This window comes from Pongo abelii, chromosome 19 (genome assembly GCF_028885655.2).
Source record: "Pongo abelii isolate AG06213 chromosome 19, NHGRI_mPonAbe1-v2.0_pri, whole genome shotgun sequence".
Classification (NCBI taxonomy): domain Eukaryota; kingdom Metazoa; phylum Chordata; class Mammalia; order Primates; family Hominidae; genus Pongo; species Pongo abelii.
The window spans coordinates 7,184,751-7,206,851 of record NC_072004.2 but is presented as its reverse complement, the minus strand read 5'-3'; the positions used below and the strand labels follow the sequence as shown (position 1 = coordinate 7,206,851).

At 54.7% G+C, this 22,101-nt stretch overlaps 1 protein-coding gene across 11 annotated transcripts; it reads right to left on the bottom strand.

Moving 5' to 3' along the window:
* Positions 1-18: 18 nt before the first annotated feature.
* Positions 19-22,031, bottom strand: ACAP1 (ArfGAP with coiled-coil, ankyrin repeat and PH domains 1). 11 transcript variants are annotated; one of them, XM_054536119.2, is made up of 30 exons: positions 20,879-22,031; positions 20,362-20,542; positions 19,415-19,520; positions 19,201-19,272; positions 17,567-18,599; positions 16,647-16,807; positions 16,164-16,343; positions 14,861-15,147; positions 14,622-14,720; positions 14,036-14,093; positions 9,317-9,436; positions 9,056-9,109; positions 8,910-8,968; positions 7,839-8,022; positions 7,661-7,705; positions 7,455-7,550; positions 7,288-7,362; positions 6,763-6,872; positions 5,129-5,180; positions 4,933-5,033; positions 4,493-4,616; positions 4,182-4,393; positions 3,444-3,513; positions 3,214-3,308; positions 2,959-3,128; positions 2,302-2,474; positions 1,460-1,569; positions 1,276-1,386; positions 497-546; positions 19-201 (listed from the first exon to the last, which is right to left on the bottom strand). In XM_054536119.2, exons 9-30 carry the CDS (start codon positions 14,672-14,674, stop codon positions 101-103), a joined length of 2,223 nt encoding a protein of 740 aa, XP_054392094.2. In that variant the 5' UTR covers positions 14,675-14,720; positions 14,861-15,147; positions 16,164-16,343; positions 16,647-16,807; positions 17,567-18,599; positions 19,201-19,272; positions 19,415-19,520; positions 20,362-20,542; positions 20,879-22,031; the 3' UTR covers positions 19-100. The 11 variants fall into 11 exon arrangements, with proteins under 11 accessions (XP_054392094.2, XP_054392097.2, XP_054392098.2 ...); XM_054536122.2 differs by having other exon boundaries at positions 17,567-18,476; XM_054536123.2 differs by having other exon boundaries at positions 17,567-18,476; positions 20,475-20,542.
* Positions 22,032-22,101: the final 70 nt, after the last annotated feature.

The window sequence follows — 22,101 nt, the reverse complement described above, 5'->3', positions numbered from 1 at the left end:
AAGAAGTGAACCAGAAGGGAAGAGCGAAGCACGGAGGCTTTAATGGCAGAGGGCCCGGTGGCGGGGAAGGGAGGGAGGCGCGGGCCCCGAGGGCCTGGGGTCACAGCGTGTGGAGGTCATGACTGCGCCGGCTCAGCTTCTCCGGGTCGTCTGACGCCATGAGGGAGAAGTCGCGGAAGATGTCAAGATACGTCTCATCTCCTGGGGGAGGGAGGAAAGGCCGGGAGGCGGCTGGGCCCCAGTGCAGAAGGGCAGGATCCGGCGGTTGGGGCCCACCTGGGGACCTCGCGCTCCGAGCCCGGGTGGGAACGTGCGCGCCGCGGGCACTGCGCCAGCACCTATGCCTTGCCAGGGCCTGGCACGTCGCATGCGCCCAATACGCATTTGTTAAATAACGGAATGAATGCAGTTGGGCACTAGGGAGAGAGGTCACCGTGGACCAGAAGCCCAGAGTTCAGGTGTTGGGCCTGGGGGGTGGGGTGGGTGTATTCTTTACCTGCCTGCCCCTGGGCCGCTTCAGCCTCCCTCATCTTTGCCAGTCGTAGCCTGAAGGGGAGGGAATTAAGAAATAAACGACACTATCTTTGGCTGGGCGCGGTGGCTCACGCCTGTAATCCCAACACTTTGGGAGGCCGAGGCAGGCGGATCACGAGGTCAGGAGCTCGAGACCGTCCTGGCCAACATGGTGAAACCCCGTCTCTACTAAAAATACAAAAAATTAGCCGGGGTTGGTGGCGCACACCTGTAGTCCCAGCTACTCGGGGGAGGCTGAGACAGGAGAATCGCTTGAACCCGGGAGGCGGGGGTTGCAGTGAGCCAAGATCGCGCCACTGCACTCTAGCCTGGGCGACAGAGTGAGATTCCGTCTCAAAAACAAACAAACAAACAAAAAAAAAACGACACTATCCTCACCTCCCCCACAACTTCCCATCCTTTGAGCTGGGTTGCGTTCCGTTCATCTGCCCCCACCCCCGGGGTCATGTCTAGTGCTAAAAAGATGCCTAACAGCAATGATGATGGGCGAATGACGCCTCCCAGGGTGGGCCAAGCATCCTTGCACCCTGCCCGCCCTCCCGCCCGCCTTCTACTCCACGTCCCAGTGCACACTTGGCGCAGCCTTTCTCGAGCCTGGCCCCGGCGCTGGCCCAGCCCTTCCCCAGGCCCCACCGGGCAGGCTTCTGTTTCGGCGTCAGCCCCGCCCGCCCGAAGGTGGGCGGGCGGGGGTAGGAAGAGTCCCAGCGCCAGCGCCAGCCCCGCCCCTTCAGGCATTCTTACAGGGTGACGATGTCAGCGTTGGCTGTTTCCATGGCGATGGTCAGAGGGTCCCTGCCTTCAGAGTCTCGAGCTCCCAGAGCAGCTCCCCGTTTCAGGAACAGGCAGGCGAGCCTGGAGAGAAAAGCCAGGGTCAGCCGGCCGGCCAACGTCTCCCAGCCTTCCTCCCCATGGCCATCATTCCTACCCCGTGTGGCCAAGAATGGTTGCGTGGTGCAGCGGGCCCCGGCCCGCACTGTCCGCTTGGTTCACGTTCGCCCCGTTCTGGAGGAGAAACTCACAGGCCAGAAGAGAATTCTGCATGGAGAAGTCGAGAAGGGGGGTTGAGGGTGGCATCCCTAGTGGTGGATTTCAAGATGTCTTAGGGTGGCGCCAGTTCAGAGAATGGGAGGGTGGAGTGTGGTAATCAGGAATGTGGAAGGGGTTACAGCTGTCAGACTTGGCTCTAGCTCTTTGCATGTATTCATATATAAATCCATAGTACAAGCTTATGAGGTATGTTACTATTTTACAGATGAGGCTGAGAGGTTAATAACTTCTTAAAAGTCTCCTGTAGGCCGGGCGCGGTGGCTCACAAGGTCAGGAGATCGAGACCATCCTGGCTAACACGGTGAAACCCTGTCTCTACTAAAAATACAAAAAATTAGCCGGGCATGCTGGTGGGCGCCTGTAGTCCCAGCTACTCAGGAGGCTGAGGCAGGAGAATGGCCTGAACCCGGGAGGCGGAGCTTGCAGTGAGCCGAGATCACACCACTGCACTCCAGCCTGGAGGACACAGCGAGACTCTGTCTCAAAAAAAAAAAAAAAAAAAAAAAAAAAATCTCCTGTAAGGGGTGAGAGCCTGGGTTAAAACTCAGCTTCTCTGCCTCCAAATCACACACACTTAGCAACCAGTCTCTATTGCTGATCTCTCCCTGTGGGTGGAGGCCCTAGGGAACAGGTAGTGGGAAAACGAGGTGAGGGCAGGGCCCAGAGTCAGGAGTAGGTGTCAGCCCTAGGGTGGGGTGGGGAGGTGGGCAGGGCTCTTACAGCAGCTGTGGCCTGGATCAGCGGTGTGGCATTATCTTGGCCCCCATTGACCCAGTTGACATCAGCTCCATGGGCAAGCGCGTCGGCCATGGTGGGAAGAGATGGAGGATGCCCAGACGCTCGAAAGAGTAGGGCCCCAGGGTGCAGGCTTCCCAGGTCCTCAGAGGGGGGCTCTGTTCGGGGGATTTGGTTCTGTTAGGGGGAAGCAGCTCTGAGTCTGAGAAGAAAACCCTCAGCACAGTGCCCCAGTGCTATAATGGGACAGGTCTCTTCTAAATGATGGGGAGCTTGGGACTGTGGAGGGAATAGAGTGATGCAGGCGTGTCCAACCACCCCGACTGCTGGGATGACACAGGTGAGCTGACTGCCTGACACTTGGCCTCAGCTCTCAACCCCTGATGCTCCAGCCAAACCCACCCCCTCTCTCTCTCCTTTTCTCATGCTGTTGGCACCCCTTACCCTCCCTGCCCACGCCCAGCCCCACATTCCTTCCCATTCTTAATGTCACACTCCACCGTAACCCCTGAAATTGCAGTCCGGTCCCTCCGACATTCTCCAGGGGAAGGCCTGGGCTTCACACTCTGTGCCTCCCCGCGGTACCTGGCACGGTACCGAGCACACAGCAGGTGCTCAATGAATGCCCAACCAACCCTATACCTGGCTTGGATCTCAAGCTTCCTGGCCGGGGCCTGATGGAAGGTTTTGGGGGCACAGGAGGCTGCCCCCTTGGGGGCCCCCGGCCACCTCTTCGCCCTCGAATCTCAGGCAGCTTGGTCAGGAACTTCTTCTCCACGTATTTAGCATGAATCCAGGCCTCCTTCTCCTGCCTGTGGGAGGGGAGAAGCAGGCAGTCTTCCCTCTTCTTGCTCCAGGGGCCCCCCATTCCCCTGGGAGGCTAAACCCCAAGCTCACCGGGAGCAGCTGGGCCCTGGTTTCTTCACTGCCATTGCCTCCACGCGGGCCTCGTAGATCTGGTTGATGACGACGTTTCCCAGCTCGCACATGAGCTTCGGGAGGCCCAGGCAGAGGCAGAGACAGGGAAGGTGGGGGCGAGTGACTCCTCAGGGATCACGCCCCTGCACCCCCATGTCCTTGCCCCACCCCAAGTTCTTGTGCCCAATCTTCACAATACCCTAAGTTACCTTCACTAGTTCTGGCTCCCATGAGTCAAGGGTCAGAGACCGGACTTTGGAGAAGTGAACACCAAGACTCCTGGAGGGCCAGAGGGGAGGGTCAGGCCCTGTGCAGGGGGCAGTGGCCTGGGGAGCTGCTGCTGCTCCTGAAGACACTGGGAGGCAAGGCTGGCATGGGGGCCTGTGCAGAGGTGCTGGCCCAGGAGGCAGGGCAGCTGCGGCCATGTAGCCGCCATGTAGCCTTGACCCGGCCCTGACAGGACCCTGCCTCGTCACCATTCCTTGTTCCTTAGGTTTCATTTCAAGGCCCTCATCACTCCAGCCACCTCCCTTCTCTAGTGACACTTTGGCCTGGACAACCTCTCCCATGTCACCTCCCTTCCGCCACACTGAGGTGGGGGGTGAGGGCCTTAGACACTTGCTAAGGCCTCATGACCGTTTCTCTGCCTAGTCTTCATTGGCTGCCCCACCCTCAGCAGCCTGGACCCCACACTTCTTCCAACCAAGCCAACAAATTATGGGTATCCCCCAATTTTGGCCAGACTAGGACACAGAGGGGCTAGGCCCACCTGGGTCCAACTGGCACCCCACAGGCTTGGGCCCAGGCCTGGTACCCAGTGACAAAGCCAGAAGCTAAGAGAGGAAGCCAGGACAGGGAAAGAAGAGGGGCTGGTGTGGTGAGCTCTCTATTGGAGCCTCACTGTGGCCCGAAGGAGTGGGGCTCCCGCATGGGCCTCGTGGAGTAACCTGTGGATGCCGGAACACTGAATGCAGAGGGTGACACCAAGGTTGATGCTGGCCCACTCCGGGGCTGGCTCCCGGCAGTCGCAGCACTGGGCATTGCCATCCACACTCTGGACCTGGGCCACTACGTGCCCGACTCCCCCAGGCTCCCTTCCCCTAGCCATTCCACCACAGCCCAGGGTGGCAGCAGAGCCTATGGCCAGGTGTCCCGAGCCCTGGGGGAGAGAGGGGAAGAAAGGGTGGCCAAGGGGCCTAGGGTAAAGGGTGCCCCATCTCCACGGGCAGCCTGGCTCCGCACCCCCAGATTAAGGTACCTGGCCTGGACCCCGGGGGCTGTCATCAAGGCGAGCCTGACTGAAGGCAGAAGCAATGCTGCTCTGCACAGCACTGACCCACAGCTGCAGGAGGCGCTCTGAGTCAGCCTGGAGGAGGCAGGACCTAGGTAGGAGGGTGAGGGAGATGGCAGAGGGGTCTGAGGCCCGGGAAGCAAAGTGGCAGGATGGGCAGGCTGACATTCAGCCAGTATTCAACCAGTTCTAGTTGCATTGAAAGACTTCTGTACCAGTTGGTAATATTCTCCTAAATATCCCCCATCACCCTGTACCCTCTTCCACAATGGCCCCCCAGTCCAGCTGCCAAAGGATTAAATTAAGGTCTGGAGGTGCATGGGGGGCCTCCATTGTGGTGGGCCCTGCCTTTCAGATTGGCAGCTGTTTAGATATATTAGAATATCACCCCTGGGGATTGCACTCACTTGCTGGTGGACACCACCTCAAAGCAGAACCGCCTTTCTGCGTCAGGGCAGAGTTTCACTGTGCAGAGACGAAGGTCATCCACCACCACAGTCACAGGGTCCTGGCAGGATAAGGTGATAAGGGGCCAGATGTCCAGCTGCAGGCAAGAGCTGAGTCTCCCTGGGGCCCAGGCATCCAGGACCCAGGCCCACTCACCTTGTACTTCTTCTGGTAAACCAGTTGGTTGCTCTGAATGGTGAACCAGCGTCTGTAAGAGAAGGAAATCATTACAGACATGGGCAGCTTTAGGATGAGGGACGGAAGAGAGGCTGTGCTGTTTGCCCATGAGGATCTAACTGAGAGGAGAGACACCTGGGCTGACTGTTCCACGAGACATTCCAGAGAAGGGTGGACAGTTGTGCAGATTGGAACATCTAAAGGATGCTATTCATATCTTGGACAACCCAGATTTCATATGGTTATGAAGACAACTTTCCAGCAGATGGCAGTAAAATTCTTTTTCTAATAAAATGTCTATTGCTACAATTTAAAAAAATACTGTTTAGGCTAGGGTCACACCTGTAGTCCCAGCACTTTGGGAGGCTGATGGGGGCGGTGGATCACCTGAGGTCAGGAGTTTGAGACCACCCTGACCAATATGGTGAAACTCCGTCTCTACTAAAAATACAAAAATTAGCCGGGCATGGTGGCAGGCACCTATAATCCCACCTACTTGGGAGGCTGAGGCAGGAAAATCGCTTGAACCCAGGAAGCTGAGGTTGCAGTGAGCCAAGATCGCACCACTGCACTCCAGTCTGCACAACAGAACGAGGCTCCGTCAAAAAAAAGAAAAGAAAAGAAAAGAAAGAATCTTAGGGGCCAGGTACAGTGGCTCACGCCTGTAATCCCAGCAATTTGGGAGGCCGAGGCGGGCGGATTGCTTGATGTCAGGAGTTTGTGACAAGCCTGGGTTACATGGTGAAACCCTGTCTCTACCAAAAATACAAAAATTAGCCGAGCGTGGTGGCACACGCCTGTGGTCCCAGCTATTTAGGACTCTGAAGAGGGAGGATCACTTGAACTCAGGGGACAGAGGTTGCAGTGAGCCAAGACTGCGCCACTGCACTCCAGGCTGGGCAACAGAGTGACACCCCATCTCAAAAAACAGAAAAAAAAAGAAAAAAAGAAAAGAAAAAGAAAAAAAAAAGGTATCTTGGGGAAGTGGCTCCATTTTCTAATTTGCACAGAGATCCCATGTGGGCTAGCAGTGGCGCTAGAAGGGAAAGGAGTCAAGTCACAGCATGACTTGTTCCAAACCCTATAGTGGCTCCCAATTGCCCTCAGAGTAGACCCCAAATCCCTACAAAAATCTATAGGGCCCTATAATGACTCATGCCCCCATTAGCTCCGATTTCATCTCCTGCACATCCTCCTCCCTCACTCTGTCCAGACCCAGGGCTGCCACGCTGCTCTTCCAACTCCCCAGCTATCTCAGGGCCTTGGCACTGGCTCTTTCTTCTGTCTAGAACTTTCTTCCTCCAGATATCCTTCAAGTCTTTGTTCAAAAGTTACCTTCTCATGAAGCCCACACTTCCCAACTATTTAGAACTGTAACCCCTACCCAGCTCCCCACATCCCTTGCTTTATCATCTTTCTCCTATAGCACTATCACCTTCTAACATAGCACGTAATTTACTTACTAGGTTTATCCTCTGTCTTTGCTGATAGAATGTAAACTCTACTGAGGCAGGGGGGTTCATCCGTTTTTCCTTGCAGTGCTTAGCGTGCTATTACCACTCGAAAATACATCATTGGGTGGGGTGGGCTGATTGGGGGTGTCCTCTCCTCACCTGCTCCAGGTCTTAAATGCATTGCTGGCCCGTTTGAAGAGATGTCCTTCCATCACCAGGCCACCAGCCCCCTCTCTTAAGCTTGGTTCTGGCTCCTCCCCACCCAGCTCCTGGAGGCATAAAAGGATCAAAGGGCAACTGAGATGGGCAGAGACCAAGGCCATAGGCATCTGCCTCCTGCCCACAGCCCTAGCCCTCACTTTCTGCTTTTTGAAATATTTTTTAAAATTTGTTTTTAGAGACAGGGTCTTGTTCTTTCACCCAGGCTTAAGTGCAGTTGTGTGATCATAGCTCACTGCAGTCTTGAACTCCAGGCCTCAAGCAATCTTCCCACCTCAGCCTCCTGAGTAGCTAGAACTACAGGTGCATGCCACCACACCAGCTAATTTTAAAATTTTCTGTAGAGATGGAGTTTCACTACGATGCCTAGGCTAATCTTGAACTCCAGGCCTCAAGCAATCTTCCCACCTCAGCCTCCCAACATGTTGGGATGACGGTCGTGGGCCACCGCACCTGGCCCCTCACCTTCTGTTTCAGCAGCACGTGTCTCTGCTCCATGTCCCTCTTCTCTCGTGCTGAATTCAAGACCAGCTGGTGCAACTGGGCACAGGAAGGGCATCTCAGATGTCCAAGGCCCCCCAGTTAGGAGTCCCTAACCTCCCTCCACCACCTGCTGTGCCCTGGGGCCCCACCTGGGCGCCCAGCTCCTTTCGATACTGGGACAGCCGGCTCAGCTCCTCATGGCCCTGCTGGAAATGGGTAGCCTGGGCCTCCACCAAACGCAGCACCTAGGGGACAAGGCGGGCAGTGGGCGGGCTGAGGAAGAACCCCTCTCCCCCTTCCCCTGTGCTGGCAGCAGGCTCCTCTCCACCCTTCCCTCACCCCCGCCACAACTCACAAACTCCATGATGTCAAACTTCCTCTTGTCCTCAATCACATTGATCTGAGGATGTAAAAAAAACCCCAGGTCAGTCTTGAAAACACAGCACCCCTTCCCACTGCACACTGGGGACCCCTCAGCCTCGAGGTGACACCTGAGGCTCTGGTACCCCAGGAAGACAGATTGGGGCAGGCACCTGCAGGGCATAATCCAGTGCCCGTCCCCGGTACCCAGCTCGAGCCGTCCTCAAAGCAGCTCCTGCCTCTTCTGCCTCCTGGGCCCGGCGCCTGGGAACCTCTGCGTTGTGGGTCAGGGCAGCCTCCAGGCTCTCAGCCCCCCGCCAGAAATCCCGGCGAGCCTCTCGGAAACCCCGCAGACCTCTGAGGATGGGAAGATAACACAGAATCGCAGCTAACACCCACCTGCCCCAGCAGAGCATTCCCAGGGTAAAGCCCTCATGTCCTTTCAGTTAGTCTCTGCAACGTGGGAAACCCAAGGAGATCCCTGGGACAGAAGTCAGGACACCAGAAACCCCCAATCTCACAACTCCGTCACAGGGGAGGCTCCTGTGGTCATGGGAAGAGGGTGGCAGGGCTGGTTTCCGAGAAATAAGGCTCCCTTCTCTCCCATCTCACTCCCCCTTAAAAAAATTTTGTTGTTGTTGTTTTTGTTTTTGAGACCGGGTCTTGCTCTGTTACCCAGGCTGGAGTACAGTGGCACAACCATGGCTCACTGCAGCCTTGACCTCCAGGCTCAAGCAATTCTCCTGCCTCAGCCTCCCAAGAAGCTGGGACAACAGACATGTGCCGCCACGCCCGGCTTTTTTTTTTTTTTTGAGGCGGAGTCTCGCTCTGTTGCCCAGGCTGAAGTGAAGTAGCGCGATCTTGGCTCACTGCAACCTCCACCTCCTGGGTTCAAATGATTCTCCTGCCTCGGCCTCCTGAGTGGCTGGGATTACAGGCACCTGCCACCATGCCCGGCTAATTTTTTTTTTTCGTATTTTTTAGTAGAGCTGGGGTTTTGCCACGTTAGACAGGCTGGTCTCAACTCCCAACCTCAGGTGATCCTCCCGCCTTGGCCTCCCAAAATGCCGGAATCATAGGCATGAGCCACCGTGCCCGGCCTAATTTTTGTATTTTTTGTGCAGACAGTTTCGCCATGTTGGCTAGGTTGGTGTCGAACTCCTGGGCTCAAGCAGTCCTCCCGCCTTGGCCTCCCAAAGTGTTGGGATTACAGGCATGAGCCACTGCGCCCGGCCCCATCTCACTCCTTGACCAGGGTCTGGATCTGCTGCTGCAGTGTGTGTTGGGTGGCATCTAGAAGCTCCTGAGGGAAGGAGAAGTTGGTAGACTGGGGTCAGGACCACAGGCGACCTGGCCACCACCCCCACAATCCCTACTTTCCCCTACTTACCGCATGGCTGTCCAGCTTGTGGTTCAGGCTCACGGTGAATTTTTCCAGACACTCCTAGGCAAGAAGAGGCACAGAAAGAGTACCAGGCATGGGGTGGCAGCACCCTCCCGACTCGAGACCCAGCCTGCTATGGCTATCACGGACAGCAGCCCAGCCCTGCTGTGGCCTGGAAGCTGCAGACCCCAGGCCAGCCCTCCTCTTCCACAGCATCACCTCCTCATCCCAGACCCCTTCCCTCCCAGATGCAGACCCTCCGCATACCGCCATCATGGGCTCTGGTGGACCCAGGCGGGCCAGGTCACAAATGCCAACAACGAAGGCGCGGCTGGCAGCAAGGTAATGACGCCCGCTTTCCAGGAGACCAGTGCCCAGTTTCAGGAGCTGGGAAAGAAGGAGGGTAACAGGGAGCTGTGCTGTCATCCTCACACCCGGCGATGCCCCCACATCTGCCCCACTTCCTTCCCCTTGCCCAGGGCGGCGCTCCCCCATTCCTGCCTGGCCTCACTGCCCTGCGGGCTCATCCAGCTCTCCCTGTATCTAACACACACCTGCTGTGTTCTCATCACTGCGTCTTTGCTCCCACTGCCTTGGGCCTGAAACCCAATTCCTGCCCATTCCTCTCAGCCTGTCGCCAACACCTCTGTCAGCCTTACCTCCAAAACATCTTTCCCTGTCCACTCGCACATATCTCTTCCTGCCCTGCCTACCTGCTTAGATCCAGAGCTCCGTGGAGATTCCAGCCTCCTGCACGGTCTGGATGCTCTACCTGGTTGCTATTAAATTCTACAGTATTGGCTGGGCGCGGTGGCTCACACCTGTAATCCCAGCCCTTTGGGAGACCAAGGCGGGCCAGTCGCTTGAGCTCAGGAATTCAAGACCAGCCTGGGCAACATGGTGAAACCCCATCTCTACTAAAAATTCAAATATTAGCCAGGCGTGGTGGCACATGCCTGTAATCCCAGCTACTTGGGAGGCTAAGGCAGGAGGACTGCTTGAACCCGGGAGGCTGAGCTGAGATGGCACCACGTGACTGTAATCCCAGTTACCTGGGGGGCTAAGGCAGGAGGACTGCCTGAATCCGGGAGGTGCAGTGAGCCAAGGCTGCAGTGAGCCAAGATGGCGCTACTGCACTCCAGCCTGGGTGACAGACCGAGACTCTGTCTCAAAAACTAACTAAATAAATAAAATCTCTAGTATTTACTGCTAGGAGTCGTCTCATTCTGTGCTCACTGCACGTTCCCTCATAAATATTAATCCATCATCTAGACCACGGGTCAGGGCCAAGAGGAAATGCTGGGGTACTCCTGGGGCCCATCCTATCTGGCCCTTTTGACTGACAAAGAGACTTGATAGGCCAGGTAAGGTGGCTCAGACCTGTAATCTCAACACTTTGGGAGGCTGAGGTGGGTGGATCACCTGAGGTCAGGAGTTGGATATCAGCCTGACCAACATAGTGAAACCCCATCTCTTTTTATTTTTCTATTTTTGAGATGGAGTTTCGCTCTTGTTGCCCAAGCTGGAGTGCAACGGCGTGATCTTGGCTCACCGCAACCTGCGCCTCCCAGGTTCAAGCGATCCTCCTGCCTCAGCCTCCCGAGTAGCTGGGATTACAGGCACCCGCCACCACACCCGGCTAATTTTTTGTATTTTTAGTAGAGACAGGATTTCACCATGTTGACCAGGCTGGTCTTGAACTCCTGACTTTAGGTGATCCACCTGCTTCGGCCTCCCGAAGTGCTGAGATTATAGGCATGAGCCACAGCACCTGGCCTGACCAAGATCAGATCTTATCAGACATCACCATGGGTTGTCTGTGACAAGGTACAAGGATGTTCACAAATCACTGTGTGAATCTGAGGACTCTGTGTCTAGTTTTTTCCTTACCATCTCAGCCCCTCCCCCTTAGATGAGTAAGAAACTTTCATAACACTGGACTAGTGACAGACTGGGACATCTGTTCAATACAACAGTACTCAGCAATAAAAGGGAACAAACTGTTGATATGTGCAACAACTTGGATAAACTTCAAGAGCATTAATCTTTTAAAAAATAATTATTATTTTTAGAGTTGAGGTCTCTGTCACCCAAGCTGGAGTGCAGTGGTGGGATCATAGCTCACTGCAGCCTTGAACTCCTGGGTTCAAGGGATCCTCCAATCTTGGCTTCCTGAGTAGCTGAGACTACAGGCACACACCACCACACCTGGCTAATTTAAAAACAAAACAAAACATTATTTAGAGACAAGGGTCTTGCTATGTTGCCCAGGCTGGTCTCGAGCTTCTGGCCTCAAGCAACCCTCCTATCTTGACCTCCTGAGTAGTTGGGATGGCAGGCATGAGCCACCACACCCGGCAGCAGCATTATTCTGAGTGAGGGGGGAGGGGGAAGCCAAATCTCAAAGGGTCACATAGTGTATGATTCTATTTATGGAACATTCTGGAAATGACAAAAGTAGAGAGATGGAGAACAAATCAGTGGTTACCACGGATTAAAGAAGTGCGGGAAGGGTGTCGGGTACCACTGTAAAGGAATTCCTTGTGTCCATTGGTGTGTGGTGATGGTTAAAGGAATCCATACACGTGATAAAGTACCCTAGAATTATACACAAAAACACCAAAAAAGAGCATATGCAAAATGTAAAATCGAAGTAGGATCTATAGAGTTTATTTATTTATTTATGTATTTAGAGACAGAGTCTCGGTCTGTCGCCCAGGCCGGAGTGCAGTGGCACGATCTCGGCTCATTGCGACCTCCGCAGGCTGGAGTGTGGTGGCGTGATCTCGGCTCACTGCAACCTCAGCCTCCTGGGTTCAAGCAATTCTCCTGCCTCAGCCTCCTGAGTAGCTGGGATTACAGGTGTGTGCCACCACGCCTGGCTAATTTCTGCATTTTTAGTAGAGACGGGGGTTTCATCATGTTGGTCAGGCTGTTCTTGAAGTCCCGACCTCGTGATCCACCTGCCGCAGCCTACCAAAGTGCTGGGATTACACGCGTGAGCCACTGAGCCTGGATAGAGTTTATTGGGTTTTTTTGTTTGTTTTTGTTTTTTGAGACAGTCTCACTCTGTCACCCAGGCTGGAGTGAAGTGGCACGATCTCCACTCACTGCAAGCTCTGCCTCCTGGGTTCGCGCCATTCTCCTGCCTCAGCCTCCTGAGTAGCTGGGACTACAGGTGCCCGCCGCCACACCCGGATAATTTTTTTGTATTTTTAGTAGAGACGGGGTTTCACAGTGTTAGCCAGGATGGTCTCGATCTCCTGACCTTGTGATCCACCCACCTTGGCCTCCCAAAGTGCTGGGATTACACGCGTGAGCCACCGCACCCAGCCGAGTTTATTGTTAATTGTAATGTGACAATATTAATTTCCTGGTTTTAATAATGTAGTAGTGTTGTATAAGATGTCACCACTGGGGGAAGCTGGGTGATGGGTACATGAGACCTCTCCTTACTAGTCTCCTGAGTCAGTAATTTACTCAAAATAAAAAATTCAGGCCAGGTGTAGTGGCTCACACCTGTAATTCCAGCACTTTGGGAGGCTGAGGTGGGAGGATTACTTGAGCCCAGGAGTTCCAGACCAGCCTAGGTAACATAGGGAGACCCCATCTCTACAAAAAATAAAATTAAATTTAAAAAAGCCAGGCGTGGTGGCATGTGCCTGTAGCACAGCTACTGGGGAGGTTGAGGAGGGAGGATTACTTGAGCCCAGTAGTTCAAGCATCTGGGATCACAGTGGTGGCCACCCCATCCAGTCCATTGTTTAAAAATTATTATTTGTAGGCCGGGCGCAGTGGCTCACGCCTGTAATCCCAGCACTTTGGGAGGCTGCGGCAGGTAGATCATTTGAGGTCAGGAGTTCAAGACCAGCTTAGCCAACATGGTGAGACCCTGTCTTTACTAAAAATACAAAAAAAAAGAAAAAAGAAAAATTAGCCAGGTGTGGTGGTGCACGCTTGTAATCCCAGCTACTTGGGAGGCTGAGGTAGGAGAATAGCTTGAACCTGGGAGGCGGAGGTTCCAGTAAGCCAAGATCACACCACTGCACTCCAGCCTGGGCGACAGAGCAAGACTCCATCTCAAATAAATAAAAATAAAAATAAAATTATTATTTGTAGAGATGAGCTCTCACCATGTTGCCCATAAAACAATGTTGCCCACTAAATTTGTGACAATTTGTTACACAGCAATAGAGAACTAATATATAGCATGCAAATACATAATGTGTCAGAGGTAAATGTTGCAGAGAAAAGTAAAGCGAAGTAAGGGGAATGAGAGAGCATTTGAGTGTGTATTTGTGTGAACATGCTGTTTGATAGAGTGCTCAGGGGACACCTTACCATCTTGAATTGAAACATTTCACTGGTTTGTCTCCCAGTCAGCCTTTGGGCTCCGTGGGAGCAGAAATGATCTTGCCCTCTCTGAATGCTCAGGGCCTGGCACAATGCAAGAGGAGCTCAAGAGCTGAACAAGGAAGTCCAAAATTAAGTCTTTTTTTTTTGAGACAGAGTCTCGCTCTGTCGCCTAGCCTGGAGTGCAGTGGTGCGATCTTGGCTCACTGCAACCTCCGCCTCCCAGGTTCAAGAGATTCCTCTGCCTCAGCTTCTTGAGTAGCTGGAACTACAGATGGGTGCCACCAAGCCTGGCTGATTTTTGCATTTTTAGTAGAGATGGGGTTTCGCCATGTTGGCCAGGCTGGTCTAGAACTCCTGACCTCAGGTGATCCATTCACCTTGGCCTCCCAAAGTGCTGGGATTACAGGCGTGAGCTACCATGCCTGGCCCAAAAGTCAGTCTTGTTTTCCAAGATCGTGAGCTTCTTGTCGGTACAGAACCACCTTTTTTGCGTCTCTGCAGTCTCCAAAATATCTGCCCTACACAGTATTCAACAATCCCTGGAACGGATTCTGTGTCTCCAGCTTTCTCCCTGGCCCTACCCCTCTCAACCTAATCCACTCCTGGGTCACCTCTCCATGTTAGGGTCACCTTTTCCAGACGGGTCTCCAGTTCTGACACTTCGGCTTCCACCAGCTCAATAGAGGCTCTGGGAAAGAGGGGGTCATGGGAACAGAGCTTGGGTCCATCTGGTCTGTCTGCCTCATCAGGCAGGATGGGGTCGCAGGGTGGTGGGTATGGAGGAGAAAGCTGCAGAGTTGAGAGGCTCGCCCCTCACCCGCCCGCCCACTTGCGCTCTGCCCGCTCTGCAGTCTGGGAGCTACCACAGCCCAGGCCAGAGCAGGAAGGGTAGACGGAGGGTGGATGTGGCCAGGGCAGGAAGTTGCTAACCGCCCCAGAGCAGGTGCTGGGGGAGGGGCAGGGGTCCCACTGAGAGGCCAGAGGGAATGCCAGCTCTAGGGGTGAGGGAAACTGCAGAGGCCAGGAGGAGCGTGCAGGGGCAGAGAGCATTGGAGTACCCTGCTTTCATAGATGGGGTACCACTTTGGCCCACAGGCTCGCTCCTGCCTCTTGGAGGCCTGCTCCCTGGAAGGAGATCTGGCCTGGGGAAAGGTGTGTGTGTGCTGGGGGTGTTAGACTTTCCCCTCCTTAGCCCCCCAGACCAGTTCACACTTACCGGAAACGGGGTGAGTCCTTGAGACACTCCTCGAAATCCAGCTTGACCGTCATCTCAGCTTGCCTGCTGTGGGGCCAGCGGGCCCTGGAGGCCGGGCACCTGGAGATGCAGGTGGAGGTACTTTCTGTCCCAGGAAGGGGAGATGATGGGGAAGGAGAAGAGGGACCTCCGTGGGGAAGGGCCTGGGGGGCACAATTCTTTCCCCAAGGGGAAAGGGATGTCCTAGGAGGAGCTCTCACCCCACACTTCCAGGCAGTGCTGGGAGGGGCAGGGGCGGGGCCTGGGCGGAGGATGGGGGCCTGAGATCAGAGAAGCCACGGCCCCGCCCTCAGAGACGATCTGCCAGCTCCTTCCTCCTAGGGCTCTAGCCTCTGTTTCTTTCTCTCTTCATGGTGAGTCTTGGGGGCCTGGCAGATCTAGGTTCAAATCCTGGCTCTGTCACTTAGAGGTTGTGTGCCCCGGACGAGCTCTCTGATTCCTCAGTTTTCTCATCTGGAAGATGGAATGATAACCCCTTCCTCCAGGGCTGTACGAAGTGAAGAAGGTGATAGCAGTAAATTCGTGGTTCACTAAATTTATTTATTTATTTATTTATTTATTTATTTATTTATTTATGAGACGGAGTCTCCCTCCGTCGCCCAGGCTGGAATGTAGTGGCGCGATCTCGGCTCTCCGCAACCTCCGCCTCCTGGGTTCAAGCAATTCTCCTGTCTCAGCCTCCCGAGTAGCTGTGACTACAGGCTCCTGCCACCACGCCCAGCTTTTTGTATTTTTAGTAGAGACGGGGTTTCACCTTGTTGGTCAGCCTGGTCTCCAACTCTTGACCTCAGGTGATCCGCCCACCTCAGCCTCCCAAAGTGCTAGGATTACAGGCGTGAGCCACTGTGCCCAGCCGGTTCACTATATTAATTGCATCAGTCATTGTCATCCTGCTACAGCTTGGGCCTTCTCGTGATTCTAGGCTCCTGAGGAGTCCAGTACCCCGGACTGCTCCCAGCTTTCTTCGCTTTGCCGTCATATTCATGGTTCCTGTGTGTGAACTCCCCTTCCTCCTCCCCTCTCCTCAACGACTGAGCAGGCCCAGCCTGAGTACCCGATTCACAGCTCCCACACTGTTGCTCTTCTGCTCTTTATTTCTATTCATAGGGTGGCCATGAAGGGAAGGTTGCCCCCACTCCGCCCCCAACCAGCCCCATTTTCCATTGTTTGCTTTCCTTTTCTTGAGTCCATCAAAGTCCCAGGGTTTCATCTGGAGAGAAGAGTTTGAGTTCACGGCTTTCTCGTAGCAGGCATGAGATCTTGTCCATGTGATTCTGGATCCCCTAGAACCTCCCCACTCATCTCCTCTACCTCCCTGGCCAGTGTAAGCATCCCCTTGCCTCTGCCCAGGCTCAGTGTGCCAGGCTGTGCTTGTTCTGGCTTGAGGAGTTGGCGTTGATTCCACTCTCCCTCTCTGAACTCCTTGGGCTTTGCCAGCTCAGCCCCCCAGCCACCAGCTGGACACCACTTGAGACTCACTGTCTTTGGAGGACAGAGAAATACCTGGAGTGGGGTGGCGTGGCAGAGAGGAGTTAAAGAGCAGGTGTGGAGCCAGTGGGTGGTGCCAAGCTGGAGGGGGTCCCAACCGCTTCTCAGTCTCCCTGGTTCCTCTCCTGTCCAATGTGGACCTTGCACTTGAGGCTGTTCAGGGCCTGTCCTTCCACCTGTCGCTGATGTACTGGCCTGAAAGAATTGGAGGGCTGGGAGATGGGAGCTTGCCAAGAGACAGCCCCAGGGAGATGGTGGCCTGGTGCCCTCAACAGGCTGCAATGGTGTCATTGTCACCATCAGGGAGCTCTCTGTGGCCTTGTGATCCCTAAAGGGGCCTCCCATGTGGTCCGGTAGGTGGACCTCAGTGCTTACGGGGTTCTCAATCACCGAGGTCAAGCTTGTGGAGCCTAGAATCAGGGATCAGGGCTGGGGTACCCATCAGGCTGTGGGTTCCCAGCCCTCCTGCCCCCTAGGCTGGCCTGCTCAGGCTCTCACCATCTTGATGCTCATCTTCCATATCCTCTACAAGCTCTGGATGAGAGCAGGACCTCAGGTGTAGTCCTTTGCCACCATATTCCTTGTGCTGCAGAGCAACCTCCTGCCCCAATATGATAGTGGCCACAGCTGGGGGGACTGATTTCTGTAGGTGGAGGAATCTGAGGAATCAATCAAATGCATCCAAGTCTTCTGGCCATCTGGTGTATCCATGCCTCCCAGGTGTCTGTTGTGGGCCCTCATCAGAGGGGAGAAGCTCAGGCCCCAGATCCTCATCTCACTGACTTCTCTTACCCTTCCCATTTGAGAAAAACTTCAGCGACCACTCCACATCCCCCCATGGTTGTCTCGGACTTTTGTTTATTTTTTATTTATTTTTTGAGACAAGATCTTGCTATGTTACCCAGGCTGGAATGTGGTAGTGCCATCATCGCTCACGGCAGCCTCAAACTCCTGGGCTCAAGCTATCCTCCCACCTTAGCCTCCCCAGTAGCCTGGACTGCAGGTGCACGCCACCACACCTGGCTAATTAAAAACAATTTTTTTTCTTTCTCTTTTTCTTTTTTTGAAGAGATGAGGTCTCCCTATGTTGCCCAGGCTGGTTTTGAACTCCTGGCCTCAAGCAATCCTCCCAAAGTGCTGGGATTACAGAAGTGAGCCACTGGGCCTGGCCAGCAAATCAGCCCCCAATCAGACTTTCTGTTCCTCAACAGCCAATAATCTCCGGGGACTATCCTGAGTGGGGTCCTTCCTCCAGCTGCCCTCTTTCTTCCCTGGGGTTACTTCCCAGCATTACCTCCCTGTCAGGCAGCAACGTCTTGGGCTGATAGCCACTGAGAAAGACAGACTGTGGTAGAGAAGTGAGGAACGGGCTCTGGAATACAACCCCCTCTAGTCCCTGGAGCCCCGCCATCGCTAACCCTGGGCTTCAAGGATGTGCCTCTGGGTGACCAGGCCTGGCTCATCTTTGGCTCCTCTGGCTAGTTCTCCTGCCCAGCCTCTCTGCACAGGCCTGGGCTCTGGGTCCAGCGTCATGCCTTGACTGCCACCACTGATACTGACAATACCACCATTGTCATCCTCATCCTCTTCATCCTCCAAGGGCCGGTTTTTCTGAGCCTTGAGAAACTTCCCTTTATCATAGTGTGACTTGCGGCGCTTGTCAAAGTCGGTGAAGTCTGTGACCGTGGTGAGAGCTTGGCTTTCCCACCGTACTCTTGCCAAAGGCTCGCTCCACCTCCCCCTTTCCATTCAATCCACAACCTTCATCTCATGTTGCGGGCAAAAGATTACCTAGGTGTCAAGGCAAGAGACTGAAGGCACAAAGGAGTATTGTGGCAAGAAATAGTTAGAATAAGAATAGTCATAATACAAATTAGATACAGAGATGATCATGGACAATTATCAATCATTATTATAAACATTATTAATCATTAGCTTTTAATATTACTGCTTGTTGCATTACTAATATAACCTAGGAATAACCGGCAGGTATAGGGTCAGGTACTGAAGGGACATTGTGAGAAGTGAGCTAGAAGGCAAGAGGTGAACCTTCTGTCATGCTCGCATAAGGGCTGCTTGAGGGCTCCTTGGTCAAGCGGTAACGCCAGTGCCTGGGAAGACACCCATTACTTAGCAGATCGCGAAAGGGAGTCTCCTTTCCTTGGAGGAGTCAGGGAACACTCTGCTCCAGCAGCTTCTTGTGGAAGGCTGGATATTATCCAGGCCTGCCCGCAGTCATCCGGAGGCCTAAACCCCTCCCTGTGGTGCTGTGCTTCAATGCTCACACACCTTGTCCACTTTCATGCTCCTCCCGTACTCCTGGTTCCTCTTTGAAGTTCGTAGTAGAGAGCAGTAGAAGAAATAGTGAAAGTCTTAATGTCTTTGATCTTTCTTGTAAGTGCATAGAAGAAAACGCTGATGTGTGCTGCCTTCTCTCTCTACTTCGGTTACCTAAAAGGGAAGGGCCCCCTGTCCTGTGATCACATGACTTGCTGCACCTTATCAATCACTTAGAAGATTCACCCTCCTTACCCTGCCCCCTTGTCTTGTATGCAGTAAATATCAGCACAACCAGCCGTTCGGGGCCACTACTGGTCTCTGCGCCTTGGTAGTCGTGCCCCAGGCCCAGCTGCTTTCTCTTTATCTCTTTGTCTTGTGTCTTAATTTATTACAATCTCTCCTCTCTGCACACGGGGGGAACACCTGCTAAGCCCCATAGGGCTGGACCCTACATCATGTATCTTGGAAAAGTTGTCTGCAGGCCCTGAGCTCCTGTCAGCACAGTCCTGGCGGAACCTGGGGCAGATACTGTCCATCATGGCAATCCTGAAGGGGCAGGAGACTAGTTGGGGGCATCAAGAGAAGAAAATAGCAATGGGGACAGGTGGTAAACGAGGCCAAATTGGCGGACCCCCACCCCCATCCAGTCCTGATGGAAATTGTAGCACCTCCCATTGCAAGTGTCAGAAAGCAGACCCGCTGCAGACCTGAATTCAGGGCAGAGGGAAGGAAGAGGCCCCACGCCCCGGCTGATCTCTGGCAGGACTCTTACCTCTCTGCCAGCACTCCGGGATTCACTGAGCAGGAGGAGCCAGCAGAGAGGTCCTCAAAACTGTCCTGCAGCCTGCAGAGGAGGGGGAAGCAGCGCCGGGAGGTGGGGGTCAGGCAGTATCCAGTCCCTGAGGCTCTCTGCCTCCTCCACCTGTCCCCTCCTTTAAATAGAGAAGAATCTCTGGACTGAAGGGTTGGGGCTGAGGGCTCAGCACCTGTGGTAGGGAGTGTTGGGCTCATCCACCATCATAAATCCATAGTTCTTGTCAGCAGGTGGCCAGGATATTCATCTCGTCCCAGTGCTGAGACTTCCTTCTGGGGCTGGGAGAGGAGAGCTTCTAGTGACCCTCCCATAGGCCTCCCTCATTTTCCCAGTCATTCAAAACAGGGTTTTTTTGTTTTTTGTTTTTGTTTTTGTTTTGAGATGGAGTCTCTCTCTGTTGACCAAGCTGGACTGCAGTGGCACGATCACAGCTCACTGCAACCTCTGCCTCCCGGGTTCAAGTGATTCTCCTGCCTCAGCCTCCTGAGTAGCTGGGATTACAGGCGTGCGCCACCACACCCGGCTAATCTTTGTATTTTTAGCAGAGATGGCGTTTCACCATGTTGGTCAGGCTGGTCTTGAACTCCTGACCTCGTGATCTGCCTGCCTCGGACTCCCAAAGTACTGGGATTACAGGCGTGAGCTACTCTGCGTGGCATTCAAAACAGTTTTTGTTGTTGTTTGTTTTTTGAGATGGAGTCTTGCTCTGTTTCCCAGGCTGGAGTGCAATGGTGTGATCTCAGCTCATTGCAACCTCTGCCTCCCCGGTTCAAGCCATTCTCCTGCCTTAGCCTCCCGAGTAGCTGAGATTACAGGTGCCTGCCACCACGACCGGCTCATTTTTGTATTCTTAGTAGAGATGGGGTTTCACCATGTTGGCCAGGCTGGTCTCGAACTCCTGATCTCAGGTGATCTGCCCATCTCGGCCTCCCAAAGTGCTAGGATTACAGGCATGAGTCACCACTCGGACTCAAAACAGGTTTCTTATACTCCCTTGTTGAGGCTGGGGATGGGGTCAGACTTAATGATAATCACAGTCCTGTGCAGCCACGGTTTATGGGGCACCTGCTCTTCTCCCGAAGGCCTGGAACCTCGGACTTCCCACTCAATTGCTCTCACCTACTCTAACTCTTCATTCTTAAGGCTCTGCCCCTTTCCTTCTGGCTCCGACCTTCCGGTGTCCCGAACCCTCCCGACTCTGGGCTGCCTGCCCGCAGAGCTGGGCTCCTTACTTCTCCACATTGGGGGATTTCTGCATCAAGTTGGAGCTGTTCTTTCGTAGGATGCTCCGGGGCCGGTCCTGTTGGGAGTTTTGGGGGTTCAAGCAAGTTGGCCCTGAGTGCGGACTGCACCCGGGGCTGTTTACCTCTTGCCCTGCAGGTCCCCCAGGCCCGGGGCTGGAAGCCCTGGATACACTGGTTCGAGATCCGAGGATGTTGAATCCACCAGGGTTCGTGCCAGACCCAAGGCTGTGGTTCGCAGCCTCCCTTGGGTGCTGACTGGGCCCGGAACCAAGGACCACTATCCCCCCGGAGGGACAGCTTGAACCAGTACTGCGAGTTACGGAGCCCCCTGAGTGCACGTGAGGCCCAGAACCGTGAAACAAGACTACTCCGGAGGGCTGCCCAGCGCCTGCCTCGACTCCTGTGACCGCTGCGGGCACTCCTCTGGCTGCCCCTCTAGGGGAAATCCCGGTTGAGGCCGCCAGCAGCCCCTAGGCACTCCACCTTCTCCATGGCCCCACTGGAGGGCCGCTCTCAGCGATCCTGCCCCGCCTCCCGGCTCCACGTAGCCCCGCCCCTGGCCCCGCCCCCACCGCTGCCGGCGGGGCATGCTCGGGCTCAGTCCCGGGTCCACTTCTCCCCTGCTCCGGAGCTGCGGCGGGCGGAATCAAGGCTATATAGAGACTCGGGCTGGGGGTCCCTCCGCTCGCCCCTTTCCTTTGTGTCCCACCCAAAGATTTTCTTTGTCTGGGCAATTTGTTCCCGCCCTTCTCCATCACCACCCTCATCCAAACCAGCCAATCCCAGTCAGGGGGCCAGGCCAGGAGCCTCGATTGTGACGTCACGGTCCTCCAGCCTGAGAGTGAGCTTCGGGGAGTTGGGCTGGGGGCTTGTTAATAGCTCTAAAGGAGATCTTTTGGGGTCATCAACGCTGTCGCTTGAAACTGCCTGTCGGGACTTCTTTAGACTCTTTGTGCCCTTAACGTGGCATAGTTTGATTGAGTTGGAGTTGAGGCTGGGCTTGACTTGAAATATCAGCGAGCTTCCCCACCCCCGCCAGTCGGCTCGCTCAGCCAATCAGGAGAGGTGTGAGGCAAAGTGGAAGGATTGCGGCACTGTCGCAAGACACTTCGGTCTCAGTCGGGTGGCGGGAAGAGACTTTCACTTAGACTTTCACTACCGCTTCTCTGGGTCCTCCAGACTCGGCTCACGCTGCTTTGGAGCGTGCATCCCGAGGGGAGACACCCCCCTCCTGCCGTAAAGCGAGTGCTTCAAGGTGTCACCTCCTCCTACCGAGGGCGGGGTCGTCGGTGCCGCTGTCGCAAAGCAGAAAGAGTTTGGGCTCCAGTACCCCACCGTCGTAAAGATGCCTGCGGTGGGCGTGTCTTTCTCCCACTGTCGCAAAAGCTCCCTGCCCAGGTCTTCGTCCCCCTCGGAGCCACTCCGTCACCTCGCTATGCCGTAAAGCGAGGCTCCCGACCCCGTGTCCTTCTGTTCTCACCGTGGTCGTCCCCAGCTCCTAGCACGGGCTGCTTCATTGCCCGGCAGTGCCGTAAAGCATACCTGGCCTCAGCCCCCGGTCATATTCCTCGGACTGTCTGCCCGCCGCGGTTGCCACGGTGCCGCCAAGCGCGGC

Bases quoted from the DNA above. Each gene is read 5' to 3' on its own strand.
- ACAP1 (XM_054536117.2), bottom strand. From the start codon at position 14,674: ATGACGGTCAAGCTGGATTTCGAGGAGTGTCTCAAGGACTCACCCCGT. The intron at 9,110-9,316 runs GTATGCGGAGGG...CTTCTTGCCTAG, and splicing joins CACCAGAGCCCATGATGGCG to GAGTGTCTGGAAAAATTCAC. The intron at 5,034-5,128 runs GTGAGTGGGCCT...TTATCCTGCCAG, and splicing joins TTTACCAGAAGAAGTACAAG to GACCCTGTGACTGTGGTGGT.